Here is a 27,281-nt window from a genome sequence, read left to right on the forward strand (position 1 = left end):
CTTCTATGATTCTATGAAAGAAAAACAGTAAAAGTGGTGATTGACCTGGTGAACCAGGAAAATCAAGGACAATTAAGAGAAGTCACTGTAATGACTATGGTGAAATGAGTGCTGTTTCAGAGGCAAGAGGTGGTGAAAGCTGGTTTTGAGGAGATTGAGAAAAATAGGGTTAGAACTGTGTGCACTAAAAAGAGATCATTTAAGGCAGGGGCAGGCAATTATTTGGGGCGGAGGGCCACTTACTAAGTTTTGGCAAGCTATCAAGGCCCACATGACAGGCAGCCAGGGGCAGATAAATATTAATTTTCTAAAATTTTTAGGGGCCCCATGGGATGGATATAATGGCCTGCCCACCCCTGATTTAGGGAGTTTAGAAATAAAGGAGATGACATAGTGAAAAATGTGGTGGAGTGGTAGATATGGTAAACAACAGCCTGACTGTCTGTGGAGGGAAAGAGAGAAAAAAAGTGACTCATAAGGAAAAAAAAGGAATGATTATGGGAGATAATAGGGGCTTAGATGGCAAATCAAAACAATCAATGTGGTCTAAAGATTAAAGAGCTCAGAAGAGAGGCTTAAAAGATAAGATGACTGAAAACAAGTTCTGGATCTACACAGTTGTTTTCAAAAAAGTTTCGAAAGTTTTTTGTTGAGGAAAAATAATGAGAAATGAAAGAGAGTTTAATGCAAGGGTAGAAGGTAAAAAAGTGTCATCAGGCTGAGATTATGTAAGAAATAAGTAATAGGATATAGAATAATGTGGGTAAGACAGTAGAGGTAAAGGTAACAAAGCAGCATCATGCATATGTTTTTGAGTGATCAAAAAAAAGAATACTATGTCATTTGGCATGTAACTGTAACATGCCTCACAAGACAACTTTGGGGGGGGGCGGTTGTGATCCAATATTTGTAAGTTTCACAAAAAGAGCGTAAATTTCACAACAGTTGAATGTTCAGTATATCATCACCACTTGTTCTTTGGCAACTATGAAAATTCAGTCTGCTTAGATAATTTCAAGAGCTTTTCACAACTTCATAGCTTTGAAATCACACCTTGACCGCATAAATAATGAACTATAAAACTATATTTTATGTTTAATAAAATGTCTAATGGTAGATTATCTGGTTTTTTTTAAATATAAAAGCATGTGCAAAATGCAAAATCAGATAGCTGCAGTCTTCGAGGTATGCACTTCACTTCACAGTTTTAGTCTATTAGAGTCCTTCAATCAAGGCATGTTGATTTACAATGTAACATAATGTTTTCTACTATAAAATAATGTCAGGGTTAAATACAACTTTTGTACTGCTGTCAGAAATGAATGTTATGTTCTAATTTTATTTATTTTTATCATAAAATAGTTTTCTGTGTTTGAAATAGGGAGACCTACCTGCAGCTGTGCGCTGGGTTTCACAGGACCAAACTGCAATCAGACAGTTTGTGATCATTTTTGTCAAAATGGAGGAACCTGCAGTTTCACTGCTGGAAATCAGCCCTATTGTCACTGCCTGCCTGAGTACACTGGAGACAGATGTCAATATTGTAAGTAATACAGCACGTCAGGGAACTCTGTAGCATGTTGAAAGGCTCACCAAATGGAAATGTAATGTGAGGTTGTGCCTGTGGGTTTTTTTCTGCTTTGCCCCATTTTAATCACATGTTAAAAAGTTTGTATAATCACAAGTAAAACTAATTTTGTAGATTCAGCTGATGCTTAATGATGCCAAAACAGCTGTACAATTGGCAGGAGCATTGGTATAGAAAGGTTTTTTTAAGTCAAGAGTGAGGTTTGAGACCTTGTATGCTGGCACAGTCTGCAGTTCACCAAGTGTTCTTAGTGAATACAATAAACAGCATTAATTAATAGGTTTGACATTTTCCAGTGCTGGATAATAATGATGAGAATTTCTGTTATGGAGTATTCATCTAAAAAACCAAACATCTATTTTATATTTATAAAAATTTCCTAGGAGGCAATAGTTTCAGTAGCGCCTGTATTCATAATTAAAGTGTAGAAGGCTTTACTCCTGCATATAGTTTACATATCACTAATGCTACTAATATACTAATGTATAAATATACATAAGAATGGCATTGTACAGTAAAACAACTTCTTTTACCATTTCAAACAAGATGATAAAATCACTAATATTTTCTAAATCGGTTCCCATATATTTTGGATGTGATATTAGTGAAACTGAGAAAGAGTTGTTTTTAAGAGGAAAAGTCATGGTTTTTGTTATCCTTTATTCTCTATGAATAGGCTAACCTATTTCTCCATTACTGTCCTGACTTTCTTTTTCACATCATTTCTAACTCATTAATTAAAGTATCTGCAACTTTTGTCTTGACTTCTTCACTGACTCCATTCTGAATTTTCTCCTAAATGATTGCTGCTTTCAACAATCTAATTAAATTGTACTCATTGTCTCTGGTAATTATCTCTTTTTGGCTAAGTCTCATGATCTGTATTCCATTTTTTACTACTATCCCTCAGTGACATCCTGCTGTCTATTACCTTACTTGCTTCTTTCCTCTTTTAGATCTTTTCTTATCTCTCAGTGAGCATGCCTTGTGGTAATTCCTGACACTTCTCCTTCCCCTTCCCCTTCCACTTCGTGCAGGGATTCAGGATGCTCTTTGTGGCCCAATCTTTTTTTCACCCAGCATGTAGTCCACCTGTGCATCTCATGACCACAGAAGTTGTAGAGCCAGATAGCATATCCAGATTCAAAAAGGGACTAGATAAGTTCGTGGTCGAGAGATCAGTTGATAGCTATTAAGCAGAGCAGTTAGCGATATGGCATCTCTAAACCAATGATGGTGGATGCCAGGGATGGTTAATGAACAGGGGATAGATAATTCTAGATATATCCTGTTTAATGCTCTCTGTCTAGAGCATCTATCACTGCCACTGTCAGGGCCTTGTTATATGATAATTATGAGCAACTCCAGAAGCTCTTGATACCTGAATTGTTCTGGCATTAACACCTGAAACTAGTTTTACTCACACATTATGTGACTCAAAGTAATGTCACTCCAGGGCACGATTATCTCTGATTCCCCCCCCACCCCCCGTTTGGATCCACTGCTTCTCTGCACTCCCCAGCATCCCAGATCTCTGCTCACTGCCCCTCTGCTGGGTGATGCTGATCTCCCAGACTGAGATTCACAGTCACAGGGCTGCTGCTGGGAGATGCGTATCTCCCAGCCCAAGCTCTGTGCTCACAGGGCTCTGGCTGAGAGACATTTATCTCCCAGCCTGAGCCCCATGACCATGGAGCTCAGGTTGGGAGATAAGGGTCTTGCAGCCCAAGCCCCATGACTGTAGGCTAGGGCTGGGAAATAAGGGTCTCTGAGTCCCCTGCTCCCCAACTGCAATGATGGAACGGGGGCTTGGAGATAAGGATCTCCCCACTTAGGGACACAGGGATCTCCCAGCCCCCACTCTCCAATCATGATCATGATTGGGGAGCAAGGGACTTGGAGATCCCCCTAGTGGATGGCTGACTAGGAACAGATTTTTCTCCCAGTCAAGTGTCTACATGAGCATGACAGCACTGTTACTAATGCCAAGTAAAATTGCTACTTGCATTTGCAGTTAGGAAATTTACTTGGTATTAGGGAGTTGTATGCAAAGTAAGTGTGCGCACATGTAGATGCACACAGTTACTTCACAGCAAACTAATCTAATGCAAAGTTAAGCATCTTCTGTAGATGCACCCACAGGGTCACATGTAACAGAGCCCTCAGATACAGGATACTGGGCTAGATGGACCATTTTTGTGATCCATTATGGTACTTCTTATCTTCTTACTCCTCTTCTTTCTGCAGTCTAAGTAATGTCATTGAGCAGCATACCTCACCTCCCATCTATTTTTCCAATGAGACAAAAGCCTTCTTCTGTTCGGCTGTACTTTTAAAATTCTCCCTGATATTTTCTCTTCCATGGCTCAGATTTACCAAGCTTAAAACAACTAAAATTCTGAAGTCTGTTTTTATTTTAAAACCTCTTCTTTTTCTGATTCCTTATCTTTTGTATCCTTATTGTATCCCATCTTCCCTGTCACTTGTACACATCTTTTTTTCATATACTTTTGTTTCCATATTGAATCCAAATCCTTATGTCTTCCAAACAATTTATGAAAAAATCTTTGTATTTCTTTTTGTTGACATGGCCAAAATCTCTCTATACATAAACCTATTCTAAAAAATTCCCATCATTAATACTATGATACAGTTCTCTCCATAGTCTTTGATATTGGATTATACTTCCCGTCTAAACAATAATTCTGTAAATTTATCTTCTTTACATGTTAATCAAGCCCCATCTCTCTTACATTATTAAAGATATCTAGAATTGAATTATCTCAGAAATAATTGCAAAGGGAAAGTAGTATTTCAGAAAGCCCTCAAAATATTTTGTAATAGTTGACAAAAAGTCTTTCTTTCTAAAGAAATATTTTGGCCATAACCACTACCATTACCTATAAAGTAGAAGCTCCTGTGAGGCAGTAGTGGGCAGCTTGGAAAGTCAACTGAAAAACAGGATTTCCTGCTTTTCTGAATAATTTTGGGGGTTTAAAAAACACTGGAACAGTAAAATTAATTTTATAGTGATTACTGGGGATCCAGATTTACCATCTCCATGGACAAATGGAGAAAAATGCAGTTTTTCCCCTTTACCCATGGAAAATGTGGATTTCTCATTCTAATGGAGAAACCCACAGATTTTGTAGTTTGTGAAGAGAACTCTGCAGGCTGGCAGAGTTCCAGCCTGCAAGGGGCTGGGAAGGAGCAGGAGGAGGGCAGTCAGGCACATGGCTACCAGGCAGTCTGGAGAGCAGCTCCCGTAGGTAAGTGGGCAGGGGGGAGGATTGAGTCCCCTATAGGTAGGGAAAGGGGAATTGAACAGGGCTGGGACTGGGGCTACTGCCAAGCTGGGCAGTGAGTGGGGCTTGGGGCCCCGATGTGCAGCTGCAGGGCCCCAGTAGGGAGCAGGACAGGGCTGCAGGTGGCTCATCCAGGGGGCGGTGGGGTGGGGTCAGCTCCCTGCCATTGTGCACACTCCCAGGGGGGTGGGAGAGACCTATACCCCCCAGATCTGTGCATGGGTTGGGAGCTCTCCCGTGGGGGCTCCACAGCCCAGCAGGTGTGACCAGGTGCTGCAGGGCACAGTGGGGCTGTGCAAGGAGGCTGCTTGCTGCTGTGAGCTCTGAGCTGCCCTGACATCCCCTGTACAAATGGAAGCAGCTGGGGCAGTGGCCCAGGGTTGTGCCCATCACTGTTGCCTTGTAGGCAGGGAAAGTGTTGCCAGGGCAACATGGAGCTCACAGCAGCAATGAGCTTCCCCACATGACCCCACTGGTCCCTGCAGTGCCAGGTCATACTTGCTGGGCTGTGGAGGCCCCAGGGGAGGACAGCCCAAGTCTGTACACACAGAGATTGGGGAGGCATGGGTCCCCCTGCTCTCCCCAGGAATGCATGCAGCAGTGGGGAGCCAACCCTCCTGCTGGGGGGAAGATGGGCTCTGCTCTGCTACAGAAGCCACCACCTCCTGTTGGAGTTAGGGGGCTGTGGAACTGGGTCCCTGGCCCCATGGCCCCTGCAGCTATGGGCTCCTTCTTGCAGGGCTGGAGGAGGGCAGGGGGCTGTGGGTGGGGGGTGAAGGGCATCAGCGGGGCTGGGGGGAAAGTAAGGGGCACCAGCAGAGCTGTGGGAGGCTGGGGGAAGTGATAGGCCTTTCATTTTAATCACAGATTTTGGGGGGGTTGTCAGAGAATTTATACATTTTTTATCAGGGGAATCCAGGATCCCTGGTGATTATATCAACACTAGGAAGAGAATATGGCCTACCTCTGCACTTTTTAAAGTTTGCCTTACCAGGAGAAATCATTATTGTTGGTGGAAATACGGGGCTCTAAGTTGTAAATTGTGTAGTGCTCTAAAGACAGATGTGCATTTCCCTTTGAAAGTACATGTCCTGAAAGATTGATTCAAATGCTTAATCAAGGATAAAACTTTAAAAACTTTAAAAAGCATGACAACAACGTATTTCACTATCAGTTGCAGAAATATAGACTTGGAGATAAACATAATCTCTTAAAATGACAGTAGTTTTTTTTCCTTCAATCTACTAAGACTTTCATAAAGTACTGTGTGTAATAAATAGATGTGTTATAGTGCTGAAAAATATTTTGATGGCATTCATTGTTAACATATTCATTTGCTTCTTGTTGCCTGAACAAGGAGGTAGATAAAGGTAGTGGGATTTAAATAATGTTGAGGAAAATTAGATATGCAAAAGCTGGCATAAAACTGTACCAGATACTAAAACATTTTAGTTTAATAGTGAAAGGTCTGTCAAACAAGGAAAAGGTTAGTGTATATCTTAAATGGGATTTGTTTTGAAATAAACTGAATATATTTCCAGTTGGGAGACTATGAAATAAATTCAAGCCTTTGAATGGAAAAAACAGGAGTAATTGTGATTCTGTCCCACTTGGTATTAAACAAACTGCATGGATCCACAAATAACTATCTGCAAACACGATTGGGTATTTGAAAACAATATAGTACATAAATCATGCACAGACAGACACACAGATTAAGAAAAAAATATTTACTTGAGGCTTATCCAAAACCAGACAAATTGTTTCTAGTTGAATGCTTCTGCAAACATCATTTTTTTAAAGAATTAATTTAAATGTAAATGTAGGGGTACTTTTTAAACAAAGTGTTTATTATCAGATTTGGATTGTCTGATGACACTGTTTGGAAAAATGCCACAATTCAGAGAAGCTTAAATTCATTAAATTAAATAAAATTACGGTTTGTTTATTTAAATCCTCTGTTTTTAAAGGAAACTTCTGATATTTTGAGAATGCTGTGTAATGGCTAATATCTGTTTGATATAAATTTCACAAGTTTCTCAATAATCATTTAAAATATATATGCACACATACATACAATTTTTAAAAGATGTATTATGAGACACTTTTTATGCATGTTAGATAGATTACTATAGCTTCATTAGAACTAAGATCAGTTGCCTTATAAATCACATTTCTGCCTTGGCATGGTAAAGTGGATGAAATAAATTAATATACAGAGAAAGATACATGGCAAAGAGATAGATGTGTTGCCCATTCGTTCAAATTATGAAATGAATTAATATATTTTCTGACAGGAGTATTCAGTCTACTTGCTATATTATACCTTGCTTGTTCTGATACTTATTTTTTTCTACAGTACAGAGTACTATTATGCTCTGGAAGGTTTAAATATTATAGACAAACAAAGGAGATTTAATAAGTTTTTGCTACAAGGGCCTCACTTGAAAATATTTCTATAAATATGAAGATTTTTTTTTCAATACTAATGCATCCCAGAAGCAGCTCTTTTGGAAGCTATTAAGGCTTGTCTAACAGAAAGAATCCTAGCATATTCATCAGTGTAGCACACTTAAGAATCTAAACTAAACTGAATTTCCCCAAAAAACTGAACACAGGATAAGTGATACACTATCTTCAGCTTAATTGCACAACTTAAAAATTCTGTATATTATTGCTCACAGCTTAAGATGATTTTTCCTGGTTTGGTCTTAAAACCTGGTATCTGCGAAGGAAGAAAGGAAGGGGGGTTGTCACAGTTTATTATCTTAAGCACAATTCTAGGGAATCTCACATTGCTGCAATTCAAGATTCATATTATTCTGCGTATGTTACAAAAAGATATGATATTTTAGAATACTGGTGTGGCGATGCACCTCTGGGTAATTGCCACTTTAATGGCCTAAGTAGGCTGTGAGGCAGGCTGCAGGTGACTGCAGACCCCATCAGGTAGTCACATGACATCCATCAGGCCACCTGATTGGAACATGGTTGCACAGCCTCAACATAAGAGCAGGTCCTGAGGGGCAGAGCTGAGCAGTTGTTGGAGGGATGCCATTGAGGTAACATCATCAGCTTGAGATCTGATGCTCCCAGGAACATTCTGGAGGTTCAGGGGAGGAGCTATGGGGATGGAGGAGGTTCCTAGGGATGCAGTGGAGTTGCAAGCCCCAGGGAGAAGGCTAGGGAAGAGCAAGGCCAGCCTTGTGTAAGGGGCTTAGAGTTGTGGGCCTACTCAGGGGCTAGGCAAGCCCCTGATTTGAACTGGCAGGGGTGAGGCCAGGGGCTCTGGTGAGCCCAGTTGAGTGAAGGGCGGCTTTATACAAGATCTCTGGCGCTCTAGGCCAGCACATCTTGGGGTGACTTTATGGTGGTGCCCAGGGGGAACCCCTCTGGAGCAGGGAGGTCACTGGCTCCCAGGATGACTTTCTGAACCCTCAACTGTTCAGTGCAAAGGGGCCAGGGCCTAAAGGCCGAAGGGCAATTGAGGCCACCACAAGGGGCAGGCCAGGGTTGTGGAGAGCTAGCTGGAATCCCAGCTAGCCTGGAGGTGGGGCCAGGGCCTAGAAGAGGCTGAAGATCCCCTCTTTGGGGGTGACATCACAGCCAAAAGAGGATAGGGGTCAGCCAGCATGAAGGCTGCTATGAGAGAGGCTGATGCTCATCCTCTGGATGGGAGGCATCCAATAGGGGGCCAGAGAGAGATGGACCAGAGGAGGAGTGCAGTTCATGAGATGGAGGCTGCAGTACAGTGCCGGAGGGGGAAGCCCTGAGAGAAGACCCAGGAGCCTGTAGGGTGAAGAAAGACTAGGGCAGGTAGGCCTGCATTCATCCTGGGGAATGACCTAAAACTACACCCTGCTAGGGAGGATGGTGTGGAAGGGCTGCTGGTGGCAGGGCAGTCCTCAGGAAATGCCACACCAGTGCCTCCCTAGTAAATGGCAAGTATGGGGTGCCAAAAAGCCTCAGCCCTGCTGCCTTGTGGGTGACCCTGTGGAGAGGAAAGGCTCGGGGAGCACACCCTGACAAGAAAACCAACAGGCCTTGGTCCCAAGGCCTGAATGAATGAGACCTAGTGGGAGGCCTGAAGGAGAGTTAAGTCCAGGTATGTCAACTGAGGCCTGAGTGGGCCATAGGCTGAGCGTGAGGTCCAGGCACGTTGACGGACACCTGAAGCCTAAGGGGTGTAAGGCCCTGCAGCCCCAGTGAAGGGGAAGAGTAGTGACTCCAGAGTGGGAATAGAGAGAGAGCCTAATGAGGGGCAGGAAACCCAGTGAGGGGGTATGTGTTGAGGCACCAGTGATGAGGAATGTGGCCAAGGTAAGTCTTCAGATGTCTGAGGCAGAGTTTGGGACAGAAACTGAGTGCAGGCCATCAATGGGGCTGGGGGAGTAATATTGGTAGTGATTTTGGATGCCATTTGGAGGCATGGGACATACAGTAAAGGGAAGATCAGAGCTGTGTATTACACCCTAGGCGTCAGGACATGAAATGGGCAGCCTACCACATTTTTACATCCAGTTTTAATATATCACAGCTTGGTGGGTGAATTAGGGCAGACTGCCCTAGACAGGTAGGTGGGCCAGTACTATGACTGGCCCCAGGATGGCCCCCTGTCACAACTGGATATATATAGAGATTACTTTAGATTTTATCCATTCTCTTAAAAATCAGAGAAACAGCTGATTATTTTAAATACTATTGAACTTGGTAAGAAAAGGATGATATTAAAAATATTCAAAAGAACCCATGGGGTCTGAGTGCTTTTTGGTCATGTTCAGTCAAACCTGTAGTTCTTACAGTGACTGTCTTTTATGTATTTATGCATTTCATGCCTTGGTGTGCATTAACTCCATGCACTTAAGATCAACATATTTCAACTAGCCTTATCCTTTAGGCTACACCTGTACCCTCACCTTCCCTCTTCTTCCCTTCTTCCTTGCAGTAGATATAGGATGGAACAGATAAAATCATCTCGTATTTCATTTCGTGTGCTGTAAGGTAGATTTGCAAGCAGTATCTTTCCACATTGTACTTATTTCTTATCTGAAACAAAAGGCAAACACTTCTAAAAACAGCTGGTTTGACAAGTCAGTTGAGACCTGTTCAGAATCACTTTTCCCTCACCTTATTTGAGTATTATTTGCTATTTGCAAACAGGAACACGATCACCCCAGACCAGGGGTGGGAAATTATTTTGGATAGAGGACTGATTACTGAGTTTTGGCAAGCCATCGAGGGCCATATGACAGGTGGCCTGGGGCAGATAAATATTACTTTTCTAAATTTTTGGGGACCCCGCAGACTGGATAGAATGGCCTGGCAGGCTGCATCCGGCCCATGGGCCATATTTTGCCCACCCCTGCCCTAGACTTTTAGATCCTGGAAATCACTGAGATGTTCTATGCCATTCCAAAACCTCCCTCCCACACATCTTCCATTTCCTGTTCCTTTTCAGGATCATCTTTCACAAAAGTTTGTTGCAAAGTGAGTTGCTTCTATCCTTTGACAAAAAAGAATATTCCTCTTCAGTCAGGTGAAGAGGTTTTTTAATACCTATTACTTCTTAATTCCCAAGAAAGTAGTTGACTGGCAACTGAATATACGCTTGAGAAAACCCAGTCCATTTATTCAGTGATTCAAGTTTAGAATGTTACCATGACCTCAGTAATCCCATTCCAAGATTTGACCTTAATGGAGTCATATTCTATGTATTAATTAATCCACCAGACAAGAAATGTTCAAGATGGGAGGAGAGGGGGCAACAATTTCCATTCAGAACTTTTTTTGGGATTAGCAACAAAACAAAGAGTCATAATAATATGTTTGGCAGTTGTAGAATTAGATTTAAGGAGACAAGTAAATAGGTTTCTTCTTATCCCAACAACTGGTTCATTATTGCTAGATACAGGTCATGGACTGAATTCATATTATCTTACAGCTCTTGACTACCATGGTGCTCAAGGTCAACACAGAAAAGCTGTCCTTTTGTATTTAGCTGGAGTTTACTCACCTTAGACCAGGTTAAAGGTCATGGTAGAGCTCATAAATTGGTTACAGAACACGTATAGGGTAGTATTGAAATAATAATCAACATGTGTCTAAGATAACCAGGTCATCACTTAACCTCAAGCATTCTCATAATTCAGCCTGCAAGCATCATTTTGTTGCATACAAGAGTGATTGGAGCCCATTTGGCCCCCAAACAAACATTGCATGCGTCAATACATGACAGATATACTTCATACCTGTTGTTCTTAATAAAGGAATATTTACCAGTAGTTATGTTTTGAAGTATATATATCATTCAGTTGATTGCCAGGATAATTTTGACTTCATCAAAGTATTTCATAGACATTAGGGCTGGAAGGGACCTCAGAAAATCATCGAGTCCAGCCCCTGCCAAAATGGCATTAAAATCATTATAAATTAATAATATTAGAAATAAAATCTATTGTCTTTAATGTGACACTAACAATCAGCATTATTAGAATTCTACTTTGGGGCGGAAATTATTCCTTTGTTCAGTTAAAATTAAACAAAGTTTCCACATTTGTGTCTAAGTAGCATTATATCAAGATGAGCTTAAAAAATCAGAGAAAAAATGAAGCACATAATAAGTGTGTGAAGTCTGTTTTCTGCTAATTGAAACTCTATTACTCTTTAAACAAATTCCTCATTCTTGATTACAATTCAGTCAAATATGTCATTTTTGGCAGCTTTCCAGCTTGCTTTTTACCCAGACGCTGCCAGGCAAAGAGTCTGAATTTAGTAAGCTTCTAGAGGCAAAGTTGAAGTAGCTTTCTTGCCAGGATCTGAATCTCTAGTGAGTAGCCTGACATGACTCTGTTTCATATCCAAAGATAGTGTAAGCACCTGTAAACTGTGCAGCAAGGAAAATAAAGACATTAAACTAGCTGGCACTGAATTTGTATTTCCTAATCTCAGACACATCCTCCTACTTTTATATCCAGTGTGTTGACAGAAAGTAAATATTTTGATAGGTTGGATTATTTTTAATTAGGTTGTAAATTCTATTTCCTATTTTATCCTAAGAAAACATTCCATATTACAGTTTATTACTTTAATTGATATGCTGTGACCACCATCATGTCTTGAGTAGCCATAATTGGAGATGCTTTAATTATAACAGACCCCAAGTCACTTTTCTTCCTGAGAATTCTAAGGACAGGCAGACAGAAAGATATTTCTTTTTACTTTTTAAAACTTTATTATACGAATAGTAAAAACAAACGGTGAAAATACAAAGGTATGCAGTCCTCCCAGGGGGCTAAGAATGAAAATACTTGTTAGCAACAAAAAACACTCTGTTACCAGAGATTGATACCCCTTCCCCCATGCCTCTCATGGGGTTGCACATGTAGGACCAGCTGTCTGTCTTCCACCTTGTAAAGGGCCCCTTTGATGTCCCAGTGTGACACAAACTGGTCCACATTTTGTTGCAAGGTGAAGAGTCCAAATTCAAATGAGACACATACCTCAGCCAGGAAGTGAAGGGGTTGGAGGGCATCACTGGAGCCAGCCTCTGAGACCAAGTTTTGCAGCTTTTCGGAATTGCCATCCTGTCCTGGTCAAGCAAGGAATTGGCTGAGTAGATCACACTCCCCTAGGCCAGTCAGTACAGGATAGAAAAGATGTATACAGTCTCAGAAAAGTTCACACCTACAGTGCCAAAGAGGTGTTGACTGTAGCAAAGAGCAGCTGCAGCCAAGGAAAGGCCAGGAAGGTGTGGGAAAGAGTTTCCTTTGCCTTTTCACAAAAAAGGGCAGCCTGCCAACACCACCAAAGTGCCTATGGCCAGAGCCCCATCCAGTAGTCACTGCTGAAGATCACCAGTTCTCCCTACGTGGGTACCTTGTACTGGGTGTGCCATGTTGGGTGGAATTACTCTGGTGTTACTGCCACAGGGTACCATCTCCAAATTATGTCAGGAAGGATGGACAGACGGAGGGACAGAAGGACTTTTGTTGGATCAAGTATGGCCTTCAGTGGCACAGAAATAGAAATCCATGTTTTCATTAATGTACCATATATATTTAAAGAGTGTGAGAAAAGGCCTCTTTATGCTCTTTTCTCCTTTTAACAGAATCTGAGGTGTTTTAGAGTGTTGGCAATGGGATATAGAGAGTTTCACTGCTTAGTTCCTTATCCAGTTAATTCTTAACTTGTCAATTGTACTCTGTCACATTGTGAATTGTGAGACTACATAGAGGGTGCGTCTACATGTGATGCTACGTCACTGTAGCAACGTGCTACAGCAACCTAGTATCCATGGGCAAAACCCATGACACTGCAGGTACATCACCATAGTGATGCATCACTGTTACAGTGCATCACTATGACATTATAGTGCCTAAAAATAATCATGTGCGATGTGCACAGCACAGTACGGATCTTTACTGGTATTTCCAAAAGGAAATACTAAAAGATGGAGCAGTAACAACGGTGCCATAGCAGCACATGTAGACATACCCATGGTGTATAATATGAAGTATATGTGTAATTTGCTACAGATCATAATAGTAATAATAATAATTAGACTAATTTTGTTATCAAATAACTATTATTAAGTAATAACTATTCTTATTAAAACATCACAAGATTTTTATGTCTGTCTCTAAGTAGTTTAGTGAAAGTTGCTGTGCTTTTCTTATCATTAGATTAAAAGTATCTGAGAAAATGCTATAGATGATGGAACTTCTAGAGGGAAAAATGTATTATCAGTTTAAATTTATTTTCTGCTTTTCACAACTTAGTCATTTCTAGGCTTATACTGATTTATGCATTCTTGAATCTGATTAACACTGCCAGTGACTCAACAATTAAAAACCTTGGTTATTTCTTTGCTGTACTTTCGTAAAATAAAGAAGGTAAAACATAATATTGTTATTCATACCTTAACTTTCTTCCATAAGTTTTAATATTTTACTTGTGCATTCTTTCTAGACGTATGCCACCATTATTGTGTGAATTCTGAGTCATGTACTATCGCAGATGATGGAAGCGTAGAGTGTGTCTGCCCGATACGATTTGAAGGTCCAAAATGTGAAGTAGACAAGTGTATAAGGTGTCATGGTGGGCACTGCATAATAAACAAGGAAAGTGATGACATAATATGCAAGTAAGTGTGTTGGTCAGATTAAAAATATAAATAACTTGATTATTAAAAACAAAGTATTAGTAAATTTTTTTAAAGACTGTATAGAGAATTTAGAGCTTTGGGTTATACAGTGATATAAATGCGTTGTCATTAGCTCACAGTTTAAAAAGCAAATTGATTTTTTTTTGGTGGAGCTTGAGGATCTTTGAGAATCTTAACTTCAGGTTCTGAATGATAAAATTCACAACTTCAAGACAAATATAATCTCAGGCAAACTAAGAACAACATTTTACCTTCACATTCTCAGCAGATATAAAACTTGACTGTGGGGGAATCTACATGTGCAATTAGCATGTAGCAATAAACTCTGGCACAGTTCATGCCAAAGTTGGTTGCTCCTGGGGCAGAGTTTGCATCTGTACCTGGGACTGCAGCACATTGAGCAGTTTTTTTATCATAACAGGTCCAGGCCCCTATCTTACTTACAAATGAAAATAATAGGAGTTAGTGTTATGTAATTGAGGAGCAAACTTTTTGTAATGCATTGAATATTTTGGGCCATACTTAAGCTATGAGACCAAAACCCAGTGAACTGTATCCCCTTCCCCCACAACCCCACCCCACAACCAGGGCATGGAGTAATTTGACCCAGAAACTTTTGCTACTTCGATACTGAGTTTTCTCTGTTTATTTCTCAGATTCTATCTATTTTAATGACATTGCTGTACTAAAGCAAAGTCTCCATTGCCTCCGCACTAAGAATTTCAAGCTTTGCTACATGGATGTAGAGCTGGCATTAATCAGAAGTAACGTAGTTAGGAAAAGCTGTCTCCTCAAGCTTAACTTTCCTTAGACGGGCTGTTATTACAGCCTTCTTGTTCTGGCCCCTCAGTTTCTCTCTAGTGGCATGCTAAAGCAGTTACAGAACTAAACACAGCCCTTCTCCATTTCAGTAGTTGCATGCAAATGCTTGTACTTTTATAATACTTTTATCCATCTTATAGAAAGCTATAGCAAATCTCAGAAGTGCTGGAAATTATTTTGTAGATTTTACTGACTTTGAATATTCTTATAGGTTTTGGCTTACCATTCATCTTGCCCCAAATGATAGATCCATGTAAGGTAAAGGAGTTTAAGACACGATCCTTGAGAGTAGCATTCAACCAAAGGCTTTGACACCTGCAAAACATTCAATCAAAAGCACTCAAAACAACTGAAGAGCCATTCTTTAGCCTGTTTCTGGAAGAGGCTCTGAGAGAATATTAGAATTGCAGTCAGAATTGAAGGTGTGATAAATGTGAGACTATACAGGTGCCAACAGGTTCCCCCCATTTGACGTTATAACAGCTGGCACAAATAAGTTATATGTACTAGATCTTTGGTTCTAATACAGCCATTTTAAGCAGCATTACTTCACATTTAAAGAACCACAAACTCCTTTTTTTACCTTGGGGAATCCTTGGGTAGTACAGAGCCAACACATCCACTCCTATGGCACTCTCCCAACACCAGTAATTTCACAAAGAAAAGGTGCTGTGGCAATACACATCCTGTGATACCCAAATGCTGTAACAGCCTTTTGTGGCCACAGGAACCCATTGTGATGCTGGAGAACCAAGCCGAGGGCTATCTGCATTCGTATTTCTCTTGAGCTGCTCAAATAATTATATAAAGCATAAATTTTCTAATGTGCAGTGCTTCTTTACAGATGAGCATATTTATAAATTCATGCTTTGTTTCCATCTTATACAACATACACTTTTGCAACAGTGTAAAATAGGTAAAATATGCAGAATTGTACAATTGCCATTATAAACTATAGAATATGCTACAACAGAGAGCAGGAGTGAGGATTTCCATAAATATGAATGCATAAGAAGTTAACCTCTAGCCAGTTCCCCAACAACTTGAGGGCTGAAGAAAGTGAAGAAATGATTTTTTACATTCATAAGCAAATCGGTATGGAAATCATCAGCATGAGAGAACCTTTTTTGCAATCTGAAGGTTGATATGCATTTGGCCTTTTGCTGAAAAAAACAAACCCTGTTGTTACTACATCTTGCCACTGGAACCAAGTTGCCACCTACACAGTGCTAAACTGGCATTGCTAATAGACCTGCTTCCTATCAGTTCCTCACTGCTACAGTGACTTCAGACAGGAATGGTAATGTGCTATGGGAGACAGCTTTAGTATTAACATTAAAATAAAGGGGATGGGGAGGGTGATGCAAAAGGAGGGGAAAGGAAACAAATAAAGAGCAGAACAGCCAAAGTAAAAACAAAAAAATATTATTTAAAGACTAAAAGGAGCAAACATAATAGTAAAATGAACGTAAGCCAGAAGAAAAGAAAGCATATTTGAGAAATAAAGTAAGAGGCAAATAGGAAATGGTATATGTTATGTGTGCTTGTGTTAATTCAGATAGTAGGCCTTTGGATTCGGATTCAGGCGATTCAGGGGACAGTGATTCAATTTGGTGATTTGAATCACTGTCTCGAATCGATTTGGAGATTCAGCTGCTGCCGAATCTCCAAATCACGCAGGCCCATCCCCCGCCTGTTCTCCCAGTCCCAGCAATGGCTGCCCCACCTGCTCCAGCTCCCAGCACTTTGAAAAAAAAATCCTGACTCACCGGGTACTGCTGGGCAGGGGAATGATCCCTGCTGCCCCCCACTGCCCCATGCTGCGTGGGGGGCTCTGCCCCTCTGACCCCCACTCACTCCCTCTGCCTCACCATGGCCGCCCCACCTGACCCAGCTCCGTCTCTTTAAGAAAATGGGAGGGAGTGGGTGAAGAGGGCCAGGGGGTGCTGGGGGGGAGCTGGGGACCAGGCAGGGGATAGGGCCTGGTGGGGTACCCCCGTGGTCCCATTCCCCCTCCTCTAGCCCCCCACTCTCCTGCCCCCTACTTACCAGCTCTGAATTCGGATCCAGCTCCCTGCTGCAGTGGGTGGAGACTGCTCAAATCATCGAAGCTCTCCAGATCTTTTCTGAATCAATTTGGAGAGCTTTGAATTCATTCAGTCCTTTTCATTGGTCCCCTGATTTGATTCCGATTTGGAGATTCGGCCACTGAATCAGGCCAAATCTCCTCCATATCAAATCAGCACCAGAAGCTTCGTACAGCCCTACAGCATAGGATTTTTCTTTGGGGAGAAACTATCTGCCCATTCGAGGACCCTGTTTTTAGTGTGCAGATATATAGACATTCATATTCAACAACTGCACAATGTGGTATGTAGAAAAGTATATATTCTCCACTTCATAGCCCATTTTGTATTTCATAAGAGTAACATAGGAGGACTAACAAGGAATCAAATTTCTTGCATCTGAACAAAAGAATGAAATACATATCTTGATAGCTATGCATATGTGTTGCTGATGACTTCTGTGCTTGTGTGACTCAAAAGATAGTAAATGTGGTGGAAAAATAATTTTATAGTCAGCAATTAGTACAGGAATGAGAAATTGTAGAATTTACACTGGCTACAAAAGGAAATTAAACAAAAGAAAAAGGGGAGGAATCTAGGAGACAGGTCTTTGATTATGTAGGTTCCAGATCTGATCTCAGAAATGGTATTTGTGGGGTTTTTTTGGTTTTGTAACTAGTAACAATTGTTTTCATAGGGTATACATGATATACAGTAGAAATAATTAAAACATTTTGTCAACTATCACCATAGATTGCCTTTATTCTAATTTTGGGAGAGAGCTATAGCATGACTTTGCTGTTTAAGGTTTTATGTAGGACGTGGGACATCTGAATGTGTATGGTTGCATCCCGATGAGCAAGGGGCATGTATTTGCAGCAGCACAACTAGTAGCAGCGCAAATCCGTGCCACTACTTTGTGCTCCAGTGCATGCCCCTGCTCATGCGGTTGTCAGTGGGATACATTGTCACACTGCTCTGCAGGGAGATTCTGGCTGGGGTATAAGGTGCCTCAGCATGAGGCTAGCCAGCAGGCAGTGCTATAGAAAGCTTGGGGTGGGGGGCAGCAGGGCAACTGCACTGTGTTCCAAAACAAAGGGGTGCCAACAGGAGCTGCCCAGCCAGAGCCAGGCATGGGATGCAGCTGTGAGCAGTTCATTTGGGGGGGGGCAGGGATGGGGAAGGGAGACTCCCACCACTGTGTGCACTCCTGGGGCCCCCCAGATCTTGTGCAGGGTGAGGGCGGGCTGCTACTGCAGGCTTTGCCCCAAGTACCAAACTTCCTTGCCATGGCACTGCTGGCAGACAGCCGCCATGCTGAGGCACCCCGTGCCCCAGCCAGCTAGGGAGTGGAACGTGAAGATGGGAGGGGGGTGTCCCTGGGCTGCCTGCTTCCCTGTCTTCTCTGTGCTGAGGCACCCTGCTGGCTGTTATCCTGTCTCCATGTGCCTGGGGCTTCACTTCAGAGCCCCCACGCTGAGGCACATGGAAACCCCATCTCAAGGTACACTGCACCCTAGCCGACTATGGAGCAGCTGGCTGGGGCACGGCATGCCTTGAGATGTGGGCTCCACATGCCTGATATCACTCCAGAATATCACTCCACAATGCCTGATATCACTCTAGAATGCTCTGGTGGAAATAGAGCTAGATCTCTTGTAGTTTATTATAGCAGCTTTTTCCTACCTCTGTAATGTTTAAATGATGCTTATTTAATGCCCAGCTGGACTGATTGTACCAGCTTAGCAATGGATGGAAGGGAGACTGTTTTGACAATACCTTACAGTAGAGAAGACCTGTAGTGAATGGTTTATTGCCAGTTAGTTTCTCTATATATTATTTAAGAATTTGTGAATCAGCTATAGTGCTTTTCTGGAGCTCTGTCCTTCTTTCCATGGTGTCCAGGAGAATAAGTTAAGGAGGGAGATAGAGCAGAAGTGAAAACTTATATGATAAAATCTGCTACAGAGTTGGTGGGGGATAATACTAATTATGGTAATGGTATAATTACATTCACTTATCAGCAGGAAAAGTTTCAAATGTAGTAGACAAAAAGGTGATCTGCTCTAAAATGTATGTTTGAAAGCTCAGTGTCTCAATCAAGGCTGCCTTAATGCAATCTTAAATACTTCCAGTCAGCAACTTAATTAGTCGTATAAGAAAAAATAGTTTCATACATCAGCTTTCAGAAATAATAATTATTTTTTTTATCCCATCATTACAGCTGCACTAATGGAAAGATTGCCTCTAGCTGTCAGTTATGTGATGGCTACTGTTACAATGGTGGGACATGTCAGCTGGACCCAGAGACAAATATACCTGTCTGTCTGTGAGTATTTTTATAATGTGCATATTAATTAATTGAAACATTGATGTACCAACCAACACAAAAGTTTCTATCTTCATTTCTGATCTATCTAGGAAATTTTTGAGTTCTCATTCACAGTACTATCTTCTTGGACTTCTCCAGGTGTTATTTGTATTGTCTGTTATTCTGTTCTGATACACATTGTAGGGGGAAGGGGATTGTTGTTCTTGTTCAACATCTGGCATTGCTAGTGATTCCATTAGTGCAGCTGTAAGTCCAAATCCAAAAAAAGGACTTATACTCTTAAGGTGGGCACTGCTGGGGCTCTCTTTTAGGCCCCTGGCTCATGGAATGGAATCTAGAATCCAGGGTAAGACACGTAAGTTCTTCATAGAGGGCATGGGCAGAATTAGATGCCCCAGCCTGAGATCCCAAATAGCTAGCACTCTGAACAAGGAGCCACCGCAAGCCAGCATACTCAGTGTGCAGATGCATAGAGCTAATCACTGGGAAATATTGAGTAATGGAGTATGTCTCAGTTGTGGTCCATCACTTGGAGCTACAAGGAGGTGCCCTATCCACCAGGTGTCAATGCTCCAGTAACCTTCCCTAAAAGACTGAGCATGGGTCATTATAGTCTTTTAAATGATGGTAGCAGGGTCATCCCTCCCCTGCCTCTGTCCCTCTTTCTCTCTCTTTTCTGTGCAAAAGCCTAGGGTTTAAAGCACTCACCTATGATGTGGGAGTCCCACATTAGTCAAGTCCCTTCTGCCAGAGGGAATGCAAGTCCACGTCTCCCAACTCTCCTCAGAGTGCACTAATACCTAGGTTATAGGCTGGTCTTGAGTAAAACATGCTCTGTGCCAGTGAACAGAAAATAATTCTGGATTCATTGGTCTGGAAGGAGAATGCAAAGCAGAGTTTGATTTTAGTTGCTAGTGGGTGTAGCACTAAGCTGAGAGGTGGGGGATAAGTGCTGCAGCACTTATTCCAAGGATTGTTTGTCAATATAAAATACAGAAAGAGCAGTCAGAATGGTAGGAAAACCCAGGTCTCCCTTCACCCAGCTGAGTTCCCCGATCACCAAGCTAGCATTCACGTTCCTTGTTTTTGCTCATTCTAGCCCAATGAAACTTGATAATTGTTCTGTACAATGTCATGGCTTCAATCGGAGTGGTAAGAGAAAGTCTTTCTCACTGCCTAGAGATGGGATGGTCATGCTCCAGAGGGCTAGGAGAACATTGGTTTAAATCCCTTCAGGTGGATGCAAGAATTGAGCTTGGGTTCCAGTTCCTGGGCAACTGCTGTAACCACTGGTTGACTGTAATAAAAAGGCACCATTACCACCATGACATTTTACAGCAAAGCGGTGGCCACAACGGCATTTTGTGAGAAGCAGGGCTGTGTCGTGTGTTATGTGAATTCTGAGAGTGCCTACTGTATCAAACTCTTCAGGGAACTTAAAAGAATTTGTAGTTCCTGGACCCCGATCAGGCTGAAGTGTCAATAGGTGCAGACTGCTTATCTCTGTGAAGATGTGTGGACATACACAAGAATATAACTACTGGCCTCGAGGGAAATTTAATGTAAAAAGGTGGGACGTTGAAGGGACAACTGAGCAGGTAGCAATGGAGTAGACTGTTTCAGGATTCCAGTTTTGGACTTAGGTTGTCTAAATTTCATCTACACTCCTCTGCCTTAGGTGCCCGAGTCCTTTTTTTGAATCTGGCCCTTAGTGACAAGTTTTTATTACGCTTTTTTTTATTATTCTTTTTGACTAAAAAATAGAATGGAAACAAGAAGATCACTCAGCTTTAAAATATGTCATATTGAGATGTGACGACCAATAAATATATCCAGTATATATTAGCTAGGATTAATCAGCTACAATAGACATTTGTACCTTTTATCTTGTAATTATTTTTAATTAGTTTGATATGAATCTGTCAAACACAATAGCATTGCAGGGATAACCAGTTTCACCCACGTTAACTCATGAGGTTTTATAAAACCATGTGAAGCATGCATCATACACCAAGATTTTACTAAAACTTGTGAAAAAAATAATCCTGGGTTTCCTTTTTTCAGCCACTGCACTCTTAAGAGGTCAACAAAATCATTAGGATATTTGCTTTTGATCCGTGTTGATTAATCAAACTTTTCAGAAAAGTCTCACATTGGACATCCCATGAGAGGACAGAGCGCGCGCGCGCGCGTGTGTGTGTGTGTGTGTGTGTGTCACTTTATGTAATGAGTTTAAAACTTGTTTAGCAAAAGGCAGAATATTTATTTAGCTGTATTTTACTGAAATTCTGCAGATGCTCTGTGGGGTTTAAAAGTCAGCGCTGTGACCAGAAAGTGAACCCTTGTGATTACTACTGTCAGAATGAGGGAATTTGCACTTTAACTGCGTTTAATGAACCAAGATGCAAGTAGGTTTAACCTTCCACTTAATGCTGCACATTGTGTGACATCATTTCAGGCCACAGTTCATTGGTTCAATTCATGCACATTCACATACATTTCACAATATCTGCTTAATCTGGGGGGCTTATTTATGTAATATAGACCTACACTTTTGATAGTTGCACTGATGAGTATATTTAAAAACAGACTGTTGGAGTGTCTATAACCATATCATTGGAGGAAGAAATAACACAATTACATGTATAAACCCACATAAAACACCACTTGAGATTTTTATTCACAAATATGGAATCTGAGGAATTTTATGAAATAATGTTTCTATACCACAAAGTTGCAGAGTACAGTAAACTGTGCAGTTATTCTCTGGTATTTTAAAAATTTTTTTAAAAAGTCCAACCTTTGCAGAGAATTAAATAAGATAGGATACTGAAAGATATTAAATAAGAAAGGATCTTGACAAACTTCTTTATTAACTTAATATGTAAATCAGCTTTAAAAAGATATTAGCATAAAATAAAAAAGAGGAAAGCTGCCACCTTAAACTCTTTTTCTTTTCTACTCATTCAATATATAGTTTATACAACTTGTCTCAAGCAATTTCAGACATTCTTCTTGCGGAGAAACTTTTAATCCTTATCAAAAAATCGAATTCCCTCTTCTGTATATTGACAATATATTATGTCAGATGCACGCTGATACTAAATGCCAGAGTCAGCAGCCCAGGTCCTCAGACTGCAATAATGATGTAACAGTCAGAATTCAAATGATGAACCAATGACCTAGACTTCAAATTGATAAAATGCAGAAACTCCAACAGCTTTAATATAGTCTCATCTAAATGCATGCTATATGAACACACAATATTGTGGCTGTGCTGGGATGTGATGTTTTCCTACAGAGGTGGGCAGCAATTAAAATGATTAGGTATGGGGAATCGTTCTCTCATTTTTGCTGGAATGTATGCTTACAATTCATTCATTCAATATTTCCAACCAATAAAATGCAGGGCCTCAAGCTACAATAATCCCATGAAAAAACAGATTAGTGCTCTGATTGAGTCAACATGAAATGAAGGCAATCTTCATGTGTCCATTAAACTGTCATTAACTGATTCTTAAAATTCAGCATGTATGGATTTGATCTATTCATCAACACATGGAGGACATGGTTGTCCTGAAAATTCTGTATTTCTGCATACCATTCTTGAATATTCAGAAAACTGCAGTTATAAAAACAACCGACTGCTATCTGCTTTTGAAAATATGCTGTCAGTGCTTTTTCTCTTTTTCATCTAATAAGCCGAAAAACTTCAGATCTCTAGAAATAGTAAACAGTTTACAGTCTGTAGTAAAATATTTTGATATATGAAATAAAATATGTAAAATATAGAACTGACAGTCAGCCTTGGATTTTTATCAACTTTTCCCCATAAACTAAAGAAAGTGTTAATTATTGAAATAGGAAATATTCACTATTTTCTCCTACACATGCAAGATAATTGCTTGTTTTTATGTAAGAAAAAAATAAAGCAATTAAAAAAAATCCTCACCCTCTCCCCCCATATAATTCCCCCTAAAAGATTACATTTATTTAGTCAAATCAAATGTACAATTCTGTTTCCACTGAAGTCAACTCCCAGTGACCTCTGTAGAGTCCCAATGTAACCTGAAGTGATTTTTACTACCTATAAATGTCTTGAGTAACGAGTAGTTTAAGTTGATACATGTTTAGTGACATGACACTCTTCACTTCTGGTCTGGTCTAGTTATACTTACAACTAAAACAGTAGGAAGAAACAGAAGTGGGACTGAGCTATCTTTTGAGGTGGCTGGTGTAATTTTGCATCTGTTTGTGTGATTTATGTTAGTCTCATACGTTTTTTGAAATTCAGATGTCTAAAAATCCAGGGAACCTTTCTAACAGCAGGGAACATTGCCTCTGCTTTCTCTTCTTCTCATCACACAGGGAGGATAGTGGTTATTACAGCATAAGCTTTGGTGGATGGCCCCATTCACCAAAGAATAAACCACTCCATAAATACATGCGATTACAGCCTTTGTGTTTTGGTGACCTTGTGCAAAGCAGCTGCAGCAGGGCTGAAAATACAGGCTCTTCTATATTGTTTGACATTTTTTAACTTTTGCTCCTTTGTGCGTTTCCTTTGGTTTGGCTGGGGCTGAAATAGAAATGTCCTAATTTCATAAATAATGTTCTTTTTTTGCAATGTGTCTAATTAATCAGAACTTGTTAGAATTCTTCCTGGAGAATTTGACCACTCTAAATTTAGGGGCAGTTAAAACTTGTGACGTGTGGGTGTGACTTCAACTCTGAAACTTGATTTCATGTATAATTGTCAAAAATGGTACTGAGGGCTGAAATCTCTGTAAATCTCTGGCAATCTATAGATAATTTATGAGAGCAAGTATTCTCAAGAATTACAACTATATCTTTCCCCTCCCTTTCCAAGTCACTAGAATCCTGTCACTAATTCTTATGAAAGGCTATCAGAATGTAGTTCACTATAACAATGTAAGTCATGTATTCAGTTTGACTATGGAGAAAAAAAAATATGTGGACATAAAAAATCGTAAAATGACTTCATATCTCCACCTTTATCAACTACAGATAAGTTTGGCCTCTTGCTGGAGTTATCTGAGAGAGATGTCATACCAAAATTCTTCAATCGCAATGTTACTAACACCCACCAGATTTTCTGTCTCCATTTCTGACCTTTCATCAGTATAATCCAAATATAAGTCTATTTTGGGAGCAGTATCAGCTCTCACTGCCTGTAGCTTACTCTGTTCCTCTGCAGAACATTAGAACAGTCTCCAGACTGAACAATAGGACAGTCTCCTTTAGAAGGGTAGTATCTGCCCTTCCAGATATGAAAAAGCAGGTTAAGGTGGCAAAACCTAAATTTAAAAGGTTCCTTGTTTCTAAGGGGCTCCTACTGATACTGAGACTTTGCCACAGCTATTCCCAGTCTTTTATCCAAAAACAAGAAGTGGCTAAGTAAGCATGCGAGACTTTCCTCTCCCAGAACTCATAGGGAGAGGGTGCAAGCCAAGCTCACCAATTGTCATAAAGCCTTGCCAGAAGAAAAATTATCTCAACAGTAAAGTCTTCTCATTTTGTCTTGAGGTAATAAGAAGATGTTTTCCTAAGTCCTCTTGTCCCAAGGCAGAAATGAGCTATTTTACTGAACTGCTCTTACTGAGATACTAAGGATTTAATTTCCTACACTAGCTTTCTCTTTTGCCTCACCCACAGCAGTGCAGCTGAGGAAAAGTAATATTTCACTGAAGGAATTCCTTCCATCTCTATTTATAAAAAAAGGCCAAAAAAAGGCCTTACTACCTAGAAAATGTTGGATATGACTCCTCCTTTTCTTTCCCCTACAGTCCCCTCCCCAGTTAAAAGCCTCCAAGGAGGGGAAGATGAATAAAGAAACAAGGACAAGTTCGAAAGAACACCACATTCAAAAGTTATAATGGACACCACAGATAATGTGTCCCACACCATAGGTATGATTACACATCAGAAAAGTGTTTCAGAGTCAGAGGGGAAAAGCTATAGAAATTGGAGCCATTTTCCCTTCTGCATATTTGAAACTTTATTTAGGCACGTTATAACCAAAATATACATTCAACCTCAGAAGCAGAAAGAACAAATTCAATTCCAAAGGGACGTGTCACCATTTTAGAACAAATTTAGATTTTGCCTAACTTCTCCATTCCTTGTTATTAGAAAGGAAGAAGATAAGAAAGGGTAGAAAACAGGTCCAGAAAGAAGACAAAGCCAAAAGGATATAAGGAGAGCACATAATACTGGAATCAAAATATCCATGTTGTTTATTTAACAATTTGACACAACCATAACTCAGGGGCAAAGGACATTATAATCCTGTAAGAGAAAGTTTTCTGGAACAATCCAACCAGGAGAATGATAGGGGAGACAATGAAAGATTCTGAAACTTCCTTTTCACTATTTATTATTTACTCATTTAGTATTAATCTGACTGTGCCTGTAGTCACCAAGTTTTCCATCCTTATTCAAGCCAGAGCAATTATCATCTGAAAAGAAGTAACTACCAGAGAAGGAAGGAACTATATAAAAAAGGAAAATTGTGGAGCTATAATTCCACAGCAAAGCTACAAAGCCATAGCATCTTAGCCTCCTTTACCCCACAAAACCCATCTGTTAAAATAGGAGACACATTTCACTAAAAGTCTTCCTACTGAGAAGGATCTCTGATTTTCTTGAGAAATTTTTTCTCTCATTGTCTACTTTGCGTTAGGATAAGACACTTGGACATATTGATCAATAAAGAACAGGCCAAAGCTGTTTCCTTTGAGAAAAGATTCCAGACAATAACACTAGACCTCAAAGAGCAGCACGTTGAACATGAGCATTTATGGTTACTGTATGAGGAAATTGACTTGCTAATGTGATGGAATAATAGGAACAGCAGACTTGTAGGTGAATATTTAACTTCACCAGATGTGAGTCCTGAAAACAGATGCTATTCATTGAGACCAGTAATTCACTTGGAACAGCACAGCAAAGAAAGCTGTAACCAATGAAGTTATTTAGCTTAAACTTGCTAGAATGAAGATTCCAGGTCTAAAGGACCACATATGGTTGGTATTGGATAACTGCAGTATAAAGTATGCTATAAAAGTTGTCTCAGATCAGAGAAAGTACAGGTCCTACGTATGGCTGAAGGTCACTAAACCTCCCAGGCTATGTACAGACATTCAAAAAGCTCAAAGCAGAACCAATCCAACCTACACAAGTTTTTCTAAGCCATGTAGTTTGGATCAGGAAGGAATGGAATGTATGTTCACCCTTTGGTGGGGGAGGCAGGCAGATGCCTGCACTGGCTGAGACCAAAAGGTGGGTGACACTCCTGCATGCCTTCTAGCATGCTGGATGTTGCTGAGGACAGCCAAGCACAGCCAGCAGGGGCCATTCCTGATTGGCTGACAGGCACACACCCCAAAGCCTTGCTCTCAGCACAGACCCTGCCCCATGCCTCTCAGAGCAACAGGGGTTGGATGGAAATGGAAGATTTGATTCTATCAAACCACAGACCCTCTGCCCAGCCACGGCTTCCAGTTCAGCCAGTAGGCAGCCTGGAACAGCTTGGAGGGAGCAAATAGGGAGGCTTCCTGGCTTGGCTGGTCAGCAGGACTGGTCTCCCCAACCTTTCCCCTGCCAGTCACTGCTTCTCAGTGGTGGGAGAGAAGGGGCAGGGGGAGCCAACATAGAGGTTTCCTTCATGGTCCCAGGGCTGCTACCTCTCCCAGCCACCACTCACAGCTCAGCCAGCAGGTAACCAGGAGTAGGCTGGGGTGGGGAAAGAGGGAGAAAGTGAAGGACCCTCCCACCACCACCACGCCCCAACCCCCAAACCCAACTAGAAATGCTGGGGCAGACATAGATAGCAGGGCTGCTCCTCTCCCTCACTGACTGGCTTAGTATGGCTTCGGTCTTCAGTCCCACTCCTTGCCAGCTGGTAGTGACAGGGGGAATGAGGGGAAGTGGGGTTACGTGAAGATCTTGACACCTTCCAACCACATCAGAACTGCACTGTGGG

General features: G+C 41.0%; 1 protein-coding gene across 1 annotated transcript in view; it reads left to right on the forward strand.

Moving 5' to 3' along the window:
* Nucleotides 1-27,281, forward strand: part of LRP1B (LDL receptor related protein 1B) — a 2,002,088-nt gene that overhangs the window by 1,945,703 nt on the left and 29,104 nt on the right. Inside the window, exons 83-85 of the mRNA XM_019522796.1 lie at nucleotides 1,382-1,543; nucleotides 13,861-14,035; nucleotides 19,169-19,273. Of these exons, the coding sequence (XP_019378341.1) occupies nucleotides 1,382-1,543; nucleotides 13,861-14,035; nucleotides 19,169-19,273 (442 nt within the window). The remainder of the gene's footprint in view (nucleotides 1-1,381; nucleotides 1,544-13,860; nucleotides 14,036-19,168; nucleotides 19,274-27,281) is intronic.

Source organism: Gavialis gangeticus, unplaced genomic scaffold, assembly GCF_001723915.1.
Source record: "Gavialis gangeticus isolate Ggan-Ray unplaced genomic scaffold, GavGan_comp1, whole genome shotgun sequence".
Taxonomy (NCBI): Eukaryota; Metazoa; Chordata; order Crocodylia; family Gavialidae; genus Gavialis; species Gavialis gangeticus.